The sequence below is a fragment of the Pinus tabuliformis genome, chromosome Q (genome assembly GCF_031772625.1).
Source record: "Pinus tabuliformis cultivar Carrire ecotype Pingquan chromosome Q, CPIR1, whole genome shotgun sequence".
In the NCBI taxonomy this organism is placed as follows: domain Eukaryota; kingdom Viridiplantae; phylum Streptophyta; class Pinopsida; order Pinales; family Pinaceae; genus Pinus; species Pinus tabuliformis.
In genome coordinates, this window is record NC_142296.1 from 1355887341 (window position 1) to 1355900090 (window position 12750).

The 12750-nt window shown below is 38.7% G+C and overlaps 1 protein-coding gene across 2 annotated transcripts in view; it reads right to left on the bottom strand.

Moving 5' to 3' along the window:
• Window positions 1–11590: 11590 nt before the first annotated feature.
• Window positions 11591–12750, bottom strand: part of LOC149224950 (calnexin homolog) — an 86452-nt gene continuing 85292 nt past the window's right edge. The window contains exons 5-6 of one of the 2 annotated variants that reach the window (XM_089386353.1): window positions 11955–12074; window positions 11591–11855 (exon numbers count right to left, since the gene is read on the bottom strand). In XM_089386353.1, the coding sequence (XP_089242479.1) occupies window positions 11793–11855; window positions 11955–12074 (183 nt within the window). In that variant the 3' untranslated portion in view covers window positions 11591–11792. Of the gene's footprint in view, window positions 11862–11954; window positions 12075–12750 lie in introns of both variants that reach the window. The other variant, XM_089386352.1, reaches the window with a different exon arrangement.

Genomic DNA, 12750 nt, shown 5'->3' on the forward strand with positions numbered 1-12750 from the left:
TAGAGCCAGATAGAAAGAGTGAAACAAGAGGCTAGCTAGGCTAATTGGAGCCTTCTGAAACCAATGGAACAGTCCAGAGAAGCTGAGGAAGTCATCTTCATAGAGATTTTCATCCAGGGAGATTTTGGAGCTTAGAGCCACCAGGAGTTGGAGGCAGTTGTAGGAGCTACCAGTACTCGTTCTTTGCGAACCAACAGTCATTCCTGACTGTAATGAGTCTTCTGAATCCATTGCAGGGATTTGCAAAAGCATTTGGAGACTTCTAAAGGTCGGGATGCTACAGGGAAGTTTAAGGCAACCTAGTGCCAACCGTGGAGGAAAGCCTAGTTTGGGGATGTAGTGCTCATTTTGAGCAAATGATCAGTCTATTTTCGGTGTCTGATGTGTATTGGAGATAGGAGATGAGGTTTCAGTGACAGTTAAAGAATTCTAAAAGAGTTAGTGCCATCAAGAAGCTCAGGGTAGCTCAGTGCACCGATTGAAGGAATCAAGTCTAAGGGAGCTTAGATCTATTTGCAAAGTGATAACATCTATGACAGGGATATAGATGGTATTCTAAGCCCATTGGTTCAGTTCAGTAACTTTTGGAGTGAAGTGTGGAACTTTTCAAAGAAACTTTTCCATAATCCCAAAGAGCCAAGTCAAGATGACAAAAGCTCAAGGAGACGTAGCCCACGATATTCCGGTGAACTCCTAGATTAAATTTGTTGTTATGTATGGTTGTTTATTTGCTGCATTATATGGATATTATATGTGTTTAATATCACCAGAAACAAATGGACTTAAAGCACTTAAACAGTTAAAAGAAAACACACACATGTTTCAAGTATTTAATTCCGCAAATGCCATATATTAGCTAGATCATTTATTTGTTTAACTGAGTGGGAGGTTCTTGTAAGCATAACAAGTTATCAAACCCCCATTTCAAATCAAGGGGTATTAGAGCAGGTTGCTTGATTAACAGAGCAATAGGTTGCTTGAATGACAGAGCATTAAGTTGTTTATTTGACTTGAAAGGTGTTTAAACAGTACAAAGGATTTGACTGTTTGACTGTTTGTAAACTGACTGTTGTTTGAGTTTGCAAAGGTGAAGGGAAAGCTACTGATAGCTAAGTCCAGGAAAGGACAAGAAGGAAGAAGGGTTAAAGGCATTCTCCTTACCGGACCTCAAGGCAACTCTTGAACCATAAGAGGGTTTGTTTGCAAAAGGTTGCTTGAATAAGAGTTTGACTCTACAGCCATTAATTCTTTGAGAGCTTTGTGAATTTTGTTGAAGTTCTTTTGTTCATTTCTATAATGAAAACTTCTACAAGTGAGTTTTCAAAATCCTCCTCCTTCACAAGATTTTTTGATGAAGACATGAAGCGAGACTTGTTCAACATGATGGATATGGTGAAACAAATGTATGAAAATGAAAGGAAGAGCACAAAACTTCGAGAGCAATGGAATTCCATGAAGGAAGAGAAACAGTTGCTTTTTGACAAGTTGCAGGAAATGGAGTGCCAACTTCATATTGCAAATGTGAACCTAGAAAGGATGCATGAGTTGGAGACGCAACTCCTTGTTGACAAAGAATCCTTAGTCAAGCATCAGTTTGAAGAAGAGGTAAACAATCCTAGTTTGTCTTCAATTTCCTCTAAGAATGTTTATGTTGTTTCTTTTGAAAAACATAGAAGAGGTATAGGGTCCAAGTTGATGTCAAAAATGGGCTATGAAGGAAAAGGATTGGGAAAACATGCACAAGGCATAGTTGAGCCAATAATGGTTGAGGAAAGGCCTAAGTATTTGGGTCTTGGCTATGGACAATCTTATGGAGAAAGTTCCAAAGCAGCCATGAAGGCAATTGAAACAGTTCCTAGAAGGAGTTTCATTTTAGGTTCTCTACCTCAAGTTTGTAAAGATTGTATTCATGGGGAATGAAATTGTTTGAAACATACTTTGCAAGAAGAAGGTGTTCATAAGCATGCACTCGAACAAGGGAGTTGTGAAAGCTCTAAAATCATTGAAGAGATTGATGGTGTTTCGAAGGGAGCCACTTCTTCATTCGATTCACCTTCTCATGAAAGCAACAAAGGTGAAAGAGGAAGGAATAGATCTGATTTCAATCACATTTATTTTGATTATGTTAAGCATGGTAAATTCCCACATAAGCATTGGAAAAAAAATTGCACGTTCCTTTTGTGGTTTGGTTAACCATAGTGTTTCTAGATGTTGGAAGAAAATAGCCACATACAGGAAACTTTTGAAAAAAAGGAGGCAAGAAGCCAAAGGTCCAATGGACAAGGAAAATTATGTTGTAAAGAGGATGAACATGTGTTGCAATTATTGCCATAAGCAAGGACATATTGCTGAAAAGTGTTGGATTTCGAATCCAACAATGCTTCCACGAAATTTGAAGGTGGAAAAAGAGAATGGTAAGAATGGGAAGGAAGTTTTCATAATTGATGTGTTTTAGGGTGATTCACATGTTGATGTCGATGTGCAGTTAAATGGTTAGAGTTCGTATCCAATTAAAGGTTGCATGTTTTTTGATTTGATACATTTCTTTGCCGATGGAATGCAAGTTGCGGGATTTTACAAAAAAAGTGAATGAAAAAGTTGAGCATGAGACTCGCTTTATTGCAGCAAAATTATATTCATTTCAACTTTGTAAGTACATTTACATATGATTAAGGATCTTGCACTTATGATTGTTCTTGAGAGAAAGTTGAAGAATGGAATACATACATGAGAATGGTATATATGAACAAAGGAATGTTCATGATTTCATTGTATTTGAACATGTATGTGTAATTGACTTGATGATCGATTACTTTGTTTAAACATGCATGCAATGTCATATCGACTTGGAAAAGTTGATTTTGTCTCCAAGATTGAAAAAGGGAAATAATGATGAAGTGTTCTCACAAGAGGTGAAATTATTTCTACTTTGAAAAAGAATCGTCAAGTTCTTGTTGCACATGCTTGACTTGGAGAGTCAGTGGTTTGAAAAGGTATGTTTTTGTCGGCTTGCGATTTAGTCGATCATTTGTACACCCAGATGTAAGAAACATGATGATGATTCACATGATGTGAATTTATGTCGTCAAGTTGTTTCTTGCATTATGTTGTTTTTGACAAGATGTCAGAAGAAGATTTGCAGCAGCAAAAGTCGCCATACAGGTGGCTTGGTAAGAAGTGGTTTGACTTCTTGACACAGCAAAACATACTTTCATTGGTACATATGCAAATTCCAGTTAAGTATGCATATATTTATGATGTAATCTTACATTTGTTTGAGCCACCTTGGGTCGATGATCCAGGAAGCAATGTTCAACGACCTTCTGTAAACTTCTCAACAAAAATTCTAAATGAGTTCAAGGAAGACAGTTCTTAATAGAAGGACAAGCGCATCCAGGAAGGGAAGTGTCGACTACCTTCGAGTTTTGGTTCAAAGGCACTAACCATGCAAGGCAAGTGTAAGGAGGCTGAAAGAAAAGGTTGGTGTACTCTCATCTACTGAACAGATCAGTATATCAATCTTTTGGGGTCCAAAAGATTTCTAATGGGGAGGAGTGATCAGATATTGATCCATGACCTAAATGATAGCTCAAATTTCAAAGTGTTCGAAAGAGTGTCGAACCTGAGCGACCGGATAGATCTTGTCTTCCTGATTCCGGCGCCGCGAACGATTCAAAAAACTGATACCGTATGAAGGAGTTATTGCAATTTGAAAAGTCTAGTAAACTGCAATTTTGGACATTTGACCAAGATTAATTTGGTTTTGAAAATATTAAAAAGATTAATATTCCCTGGAATATTCCCTTTTGGGGTAAGCCCTAAACCTTTCCTTAAACATCTTTCTTTAAGTTCTGTATTGAGCACGTGAGCAGTATTCGGAAAGTGGGAAATGGTATCTCACGCAGACTAAAAGTTGTAATTGGTATTTCTAAATTCTACGTGATTAACCTTAGCGGACGACACGTAGCACGACAAAACCACTTTTTTCGCACGCTCTCGATCCGATATCGATCGAGTAAGATTTCACGCGAGATTGCGCGATGGCCGTTTCAATTGGACGGGTCACATCAATGGTGGAGATCGTCCGAGTTAGTTGGTGAGCGGATGACGCGATATCTGTTGGATCGAGCGAGATAGATCGACAGTGTGAGATTCCCTAACCGTCGGGATTATCCCTAACCGTCGGGGTTATACCGCCACATATGTGCGCTAAATAGTTGACGTAACGGCTCACCTCCGACGATCAACCTAGTGGAGCAGACAAATTTAGGCAGAATGCTAAGTTTAGCTGGAGTTAGGTGCAGTTCACCAAATTTGGTGGAGTATCCTTAGGGGATAGTGATTAAATGCACTCCAGGAGCAGTTTTCATCCAGAGCCAAAGAGAGAGAGAGTGAAACAAGAGGCTAGTTAGGCTAATTGGAGCCTTCTGAAGCCAATGGAACAATCCAAAGAAGCTGAGGAAGTCATTTTCATAGAGATTTTCATCCAAGGAGATTTTGGAGCTCAGGGCCACCAAGAGTTGGAGGCAGTTGTAGGAGCTACCAATACTCGTTTTCGGCGAACCAACAGTCATTCCTGAATGTAATGAGCCTTCTGAATCCATTGCAAGGATTTGCAGAAGCATTTGAGACTTCTAAAGGCCAAGATGCTACAGGGAAGTTTAAGGCAGCCCAATGCCAACCGTGGAGGAAGGCCTAGTTTGTGGATGCAGTGCTCATTTTGAGCAAATGACCAGTCTTTTTTCGGTGTCTGATATGTGCTTAAGACAGGAGATGAGGTTTCAGTGACAGTTAAAGAATTCTAAAGGAGTTAGTTCCATCAAGAAGCTCAGGGTAGCTTAGTGCACCAATTGAAGGAATCAAGTCTAAGGGAGCTTAGATCTATTTGCAGAGTGATGACAGCCATGACAGGGATATAGATAGTATTCTAAGCCCATTGGTTCAGTTCAGTAACCTTTGGAGTTAAGTGTGGAACTTGGTAAAAAAACTTTGCCATAATCCCAAAGAACCAAGTCAAGATGACAAAAGCTCAAGGAGATGTAGCCCACGATATTCGGGTGAACTCCTAGATTAAATTTGTTGTTATGTGTGGTTGTTTATTTGCTGCATTATATGGATGTTATGTGTGGTTGTTTATTTGTTGCATTATATGGCTGTTATATGTGTTTAATATCAGCATAAGCAAATGGACTTAAAGCATTTAAACGGTTAAAAGAAAACACACACATGTTTCAAGTATTTAATTCCGCAAATGTCATTATAAACTAGATCATTTATTTGTTTAACTGAGTGGGAGGTTCTTATAAGCATAACAAGTTATCAAACCCCCATTTCAGATCATTGGATATGCGGTGTTGTGTACAGATGATGCCATGTACATGTTGGATATGCGGTGCTATCTACATGTGGTGTTGTATGCATGTTGTACATTTGGTGCTATGTACATATGGTATTGTGTGCATGATTGTAAAAGTGGTGCTATGAGCATGTGGTGTCGTGCATATGGTGTTGTGTGCAGGTGGTGTTGTGTAGATGTCGTGCATATGGTGTTGTGTGCATATGGTGTCATGCATGTGGCACAATGTACATATGGTGTTGTCTACACGTTGTACGGGTGGTACGATGTACATGTGGCATTGTGTACACATTGTGCAGGTGGTGTCATGCACATGTGAATGTTGTGTACACGTTGTGCAGGTGTTGTTGTGTATAGGTGGTACTGTGTACATGTTGTACATGTGGTATTGGTGTACATGCAGTATTATGTGCATGTCGTACATGTTGTGTTGTGTGCATGCGGTACTATGTATGTGCATAGTATAGTCATGGTATCGTGACATGTGTATTCATTGTGTTGTACTTTGTGTATATATATGTATTGTGTTGTACATCGGGTGTAGGTGTATGTATGTGTTGTGTTGTACACTGGGCGTAGGCGTATGAGTTGTATGTCAGGTGTAAGTGCATGTATTGCATGTTATTGTATGTCGTGTGTAGTTGTACGTGTCTGATGCACACTATGTGTATGTGCACATGGTTGAGGAGAAAACACTACGTGTTTGTCGGGTGTAGCAACCAATCTGGTGTGTGTACAGAATAAAGACAAAGGTAGAAGCTAAGGATTGATTAAAGGATAAGTATCAAAGTTTTATTTCAATTTTATTATGCATGTGATATATGATTCTTATCTACGATGATTACATGTGATCCATGATTCTGGTTTATGATGGTTACATGTGAGTTATGATTTTGATCTATGATGGTTGTGTTTTGAGCTAACCTGATGTGATATGTTTATACATGATGATTTGGTCAAAGATGCTAAATTGACTTGTTCTGACAAAAAGCGAACAGAATTGCAAATGTACCTTGTTGACGGCCACCAATAAGGTATAATTTAAGTTTATTTCAATTTATTTTGAATCTAATGGGAATTATGTGCTTGGTACAGGAAAGCATGAACATGCCCAGTTGGGTGGTTGAAACCGACTGCAAGAATTAACAACGACAGTGAAAAAAATTGGAACATGCAGCAGTATGTTGGTAAAGCATTCAGGAGCAGGGTCATTGTGGAACATTGGTACCCAATAGTGTCTATTGATTGCCATGAGCATGCTATGACCGGTATGATGGTTTTAAGGCAGGGATATGAATTGGTTTTTGTATCTTCTCATGCGAGGAAGCCTTTGCCAAGGGATGGACTGCCCAAGATGAGGGTGCCAGCAGAACTTGAAAGATGTGTGGCTGTATGGAAGGGGGTGACTGGATTGCCCGAGGGACTATGTAGCAGAGAAGGGAAGGTCGGGGATATATTTGTTTTGGTCATTAGCATCTCCAAATGGAATCAAATGCACATTGGGAGTGCGCCTTAGAACAATGAGTCGGTGATTGTTCACTGAGAAGGAAAGAGGTGCAAGATTATAGCGTTGGACATTGGATGCAACTTTGACTTTGCAATGGATTCTAGACTTTCTGGGAAGGAGGTGAATCCTAATATTACTTTGAAGGTGGAGGTGTGAGCCTCTGGATTCCCTTGTTGCCGATGCAGGCATCGTATTATCTTATTTGTTGGTTGAGAAAATGTGTATATGTGTGTATTATTGTAAATGTTGTATCGAGCTGAATTATAAAGCTCCATAGACATTATGGTTATTTGCTAGTCGAAGCAAATGTGTATGTGTGTATGTGGTTATTATTGTAAATACTGTAATGAGTTGTGTTATAAATCTCCATTAAACGGTATGATTGTCATGTTTTAGCAAATGGTCATTGTAAATACTGCAACAAGCTATGTTATAAAGTTCCATGAGCAGTATGTTTTGCTTTCAGCAGTCTTGCTAGTTATAAGTGTTGTTGAACACCGAGGACGGTGTTCCCCCAAGGGGAAGGGTTTTTTAACAACCCTTGTTAAAAATTCATGTAAAAATATATAAGGCCACGGTCATGGGACACGTATTCCAAGCTGAATGGTGGGAAAAGCTCCTAGTGGGGTTCATTTCAGTTATTATGGCTAAGGAAATTGGCAATGGGAATGGAAATTTATTTGGAAAGGCATGAAGCATTTATTGGCTTTTTATTTATGAAAATAATGGAAATTAGAAGAAAATGAAGGTGAAAGGTCACGAGTTGCATGTGAAGAGGAAATTGAAAAAAAATAACAGAATTTGAAGAAAATAGAGGCCTCATTGATAAAAAGGCTTCTGAGAATCAGTGGATGAGCTTGATCAATCCAGTTTTGGAACTCTCTCATTATTCTCTCTCTCTCTCTTGGACACAGAGTTTTCTTGGAGCACTTGGTATTGGAGCAAGAAAGGCAAAAGAAGGCAAGAAAAAGGAAGGAGCAAACAAGGAAGAGCAGGATCAAGCAACTACAAAAGGATTCTTTGCAGTTATTGATTTGCATGTGTGATTCCCTTGCTAGATTTGGCATGCATGGTATTGCATGTGCTTCTTTTTTGTCATGGCGTGGGTTTTGCCAGGTGTGACAATGTTTTCAGCCTAGCCTTGTCATTTCTGGATAGCCTTGATGAGATGGGTTCTCATATTTCGGTTGAGCTGGATTGCCGAATGGATTCGAAGTTGAGTGAGGTGGATCTCCGAAATGACAAACACATGGCCTAGTGGTCCCTAAACCAGACCGTGGATCACGGTAAAGCCACTAGGCTAGTAACCCCTAAGCCAAACCGTGGGTTGCGATAAAGCCAAGATTGTGTGCCTCGTTGGGCCTAGGAATCCTTGCTGGTGAATAGCATGATATAAGGTAAAGCCAAGAGGTGGATTGCTCTCTGTTGGGCCTAGTAGCCCCAGGATGGGATGTATGATAAAACCTAAAGAGTGGGTTTCGGTGTAGGGCATAGTGATCCCTGGATCAGACTGTGGATTACGGTAAACACTGAGACACTAAGAGGCACTCAAATTACTCACGGTGTAGGTAGAGAACTCCGGTAGCATCCATGCTTGTTTGGTTATGTTCGATTGGTTATGAACCTCACATTCATGCTTGGAATATGGCACGGGGTTGATTGGCTAAAAAAAGGTTTGGCTCAACCAATCTATGGTCAGGTGGAACGTGGTAGTCCCATCCCTGGTTGGTTTTTACATTCATTAATGAGAAATTCATTCCCTTGGTTTTCATGTGTAAATGTATTGGTTTATATGTAGAATCTATGGCTGATGTGTTTATGGTATTTATGTTGTTATTATGTTGGTTATGTATATGTTTTATGACAACAACTGTATGGCTCTCGTCATGTTTTTACTTGTAAATGAATGGACAATGTATATGTGACCTAATAGATGACAATGCAACGAATGACATGAGGGAACAATTGCTCTTAGTGATTCTTAGATAAGTATGAGATCCTTATGCTTAAATCTGTTGTTTACACATGTAGATTACATATTTGTGATATGTTTGAAGAAATGTCTGTCATGGCTAGTAGGGGTCTGGTTAAGGGCATGTTCAACCAATTGCTTTTGCATCATTGTTTCCCTGTTATTCTACTGTTCTGAAGATGTCATTCCATTCTGGGCAGTGACCTGGGCTCTGGGCCTAAAAAAGTGGCTCAAATCCTGGGGACGCTAGCGTAGAACTAGACAAAATAATCCCTGGACGTTGGCTTGCAGACCTATGAAAGCGTCTAGAGATCCCTGGACGCTGGCATGACCATAGTATGAGAGCATCCAGAGGTCAAGTGGTTCAAAAACTCAGTGGGACCCAAGCACTGGTTGGCAGAAAGGTTGGATTGGTTCCTAAGGGTCCTAATGTTGATGTTGAATGTCTATATGGTGTGTTTCCATCGGTTCCACTTTCTTAACGTGACTTAGGAGGTCGAATCATATCACAGTGGCCTCTCGTCGCATGTTTACCACGACTGGCCAATTGCTTGGGTAGATGTGGGAGGAGGGTGTTACAACAGCGCCCGCGACACCTTCAACATGAGGAACAAAGCTATCCCTAAATCCAAAGACTTCTTTCAGCACACCCATAGTGGTTGTCTCGACTTTAACTTCAATGTTTTCAACCTTATGGCCAAGGTTCAAGATGTCTGCAGTCAGACTTTCCATGGTTTTCTGAAGCAATTCCATGTCCTTACCAAGACCCGATAGTTGGGCATACAACACTGCCATGTTTTCATTGATTTATTTCACTATTTCCTCGATTACTTGCTTGCAGGAGCTATGCAAGCCCTCATTTGTAACCAACATATCAGTTTGTACATTCAACATTCTTAAATGTAAATATTACTCTGTCCTATAAATGGATATTTACATATTACAAAAATTCTAAATATTCCACTATGTACGAACTTTGTTCTTTTCTTTTTTTACGAATTTTGCTTATTACATCGGCATATGTTATCAACATAATATGTATTTAAATAGTTAATAAATAATTAGTATATTGCAGAAACGTGTCTTAAATGATATGATTGTTCATGAAGGGGCACCTACCTAGGAATATAAGCAGACCCTCGTTTGTAACCAATATATCAATTTGTACATTCAACATTTTTATATATAAATATTACTTGTCCTATAAATGGATATTTACATATTCCAGATATTTTGAATATTTCGCTGAGTACGAACTTTGTTCGTTACATTGGTATTAGAGCCTTGTTCTCCGATCCCAGTGATTAGCCAATCCGATCTAGCCTTTTGGCCATCAACCCTTTCTCAAATTCGTTGCCATTGCGATTGAGGCTTTTAACCACACAAAGTTTTATCATAGGTTCTTCATTCTGTTATCAAGCCTTTTGCCATTCATATATATATATATATATATATATATACTTCTTTTTTTAATCAAAAATAAATTTTTATTCTATATATATAGAAGAAGAAGAATAAAAAGTTATTTTTGATAAAATAAGAAGTATATATATATATATATATATATATATATATATTAAAAAATAAAAATAAGTAGAATCTATAAAAATAATTAAAAAGTACACATATATATAGGCGTTGTCTACCAAGCGGAAAATTTGCCCAGACAGCCAAAACTCACCAAAATCTGGGCATTTTTTCCAAAAAATCTGATAGTAGGAGTGCTTGAATCATGTTTTTGGTGGAAATGGATTCAGCGCCATCAAAAACCGCTGGGGCACCCAAAATCTTGAAGCTTGACAGTGGTAACCCAGATTTTCAAAAAATTCGGCCGCATTTTAACAAAATTGGTCCAGAATTTCCATTGTTTTCCGGGCAAATTTGTAGTCTTGTTAGACTACGCATATATATATGTGTGTGTGTGTGTATGAGAGAGAGAGATGGCTGATCTGTGGCGGTCGTGTTGTGACAGCTGGTTTGCAGTGGTGTGGCGTTGGGGTAAGGTACAATTTTTGGCTGAAGATTATCTTGTAGATTTGGAGCCTTATTGTGGAAAGATTAAGTGTGTTATTTTGTATTCCAAGATGACCGTCATATAATTTCAGGTTTTCCTTCTTAGCTGCACTGAATATCTTACTGTTCTAGTGGTGTAATGCTAGCTTTTGAGGGGCTGAAAGATAGGTCTGTTGACCTCCTTCACTGTTCGTGACACCAGATTGCAGATGTATTCAAGGCTGATTATTCAATAGAGAACTGTCCTCTTTTGATGCTTATGTCTTATGTGATATCACAAACTCACTTGAATGGTCGATTGTTGTATTGATGTCTCATTATGACATCTATAATTGGCTGTAGGTGACGTTTACAGATCTGTTATAACTGGCAGCACTACTGTTGATATGTGCTTGTTGGGTTGCTATGCTTTATAATCAAGCTCTTATCTCATATAGATTTGTTTGGGACTCCATATCCTAAGGATAATGCGCTAATCTACTTGATTTCACCATCAAATATTTATTGAACACCATAAGACTGTTTTGCCAAATCTCATTTTAATTATTTGAGCTGTAAGGACAGATTGGCAATCCTACTGGGAAAACCCCCCATGTCCTGGAAAAGAACCAGCCTAAAGAGAGAAGTTTCCACTGAGTTTATAGTGGGTGAAACTTCTATGTTCCCTCGGAATGCATAGTTACCATTGGACTTGAGTATTTTGCAAGTGCAGGTCTAGAAGCGAACATGTCCACCGCTAATCTTTGACAATAAATCTATCATTCGCATCTATGAAGCTAACGTAAATTCATTTTTGGCAACTAACAACAGGCACTTGTATATTCTTCCACCTGAGTCTCCCTTCTTGTACTTCGATGGCATGTACTAGATGTTTCTTCTTCTTCCTTCTCAATTTCTCCAAAAGGCTCTTCATCCTTCTCTTCTGCGTTTCCACTAGGCTCTTCTTACGTGCTGCTTTTATCTGAAGAAGAGCTGCGAGAACCCTGTTTGTTATTCTTCGCAATGACCTGCAACTGAAAATCCAATTACAAGATGAAAAACAGATCTTCAAAGTTCAATCTAAATAGCATTTCAAGAATTTCTGAGAATAATGAAGACCAACTTACTGGTAGAGCTTTCTTTCTTTCGAAAATAAGCTTGTATATGCAAGTGACAAGAACCGCTAAAATGGATACCAAAATACCAATGGTCAAATTAGGAGCCTTCTCACCCTCCTGAATCAAATCCTGAACCAAGCCAAATCCATGAGTTAGAGATAAAGACCCCACCCACCCCTTGAAACAGTTTACATGCAAAAATGAAGCTATGCAGGACCCGAGTTCTCCCAAACTATGATGATATAGTTCACTAAAATTTTAATAGAGTACTAATAAATTCTCCAGAAGGAAAGAGTCAAATATTATATCTCCATAAGCTTGTTTTTCAAGTGTAACGTTTTGTAAAACGGGGAGAGAAGAGTGCTTTACAACAAATAATTGTAGACGATGGGTCAATTCCTCCAATAAATCAGCAGTTTCTGATGTCATAACATTGATTAGCTTCTGAAATCCACAACAATGAATGATTCTTGAACTGTCATGAGTTCAGCACTGAGCTATCTTATGCTTGTTTGAAAGGATACAGTCTCATTCAATTTCAACAGAGAACATAATCACTCAAGCTTTTTAAGGTTCTCGGCAAGTGATCTACTGAATTGATGCTTAGGACGGCACAAATGCAAACCAGAACATAATCACTTAAGCTTCTGAATATTCTTGGCAAGCAATCTGTAGAATTGATGCTCAAGAAGGCACTGATGCAAGCCAAAATGTCTTTCCCTAAGGATAATGACAAGGTAAGCATAATTTTGATATCATCATTAATGAGTATAAAGTAGTTGCAGACATTATCAATCACCATACT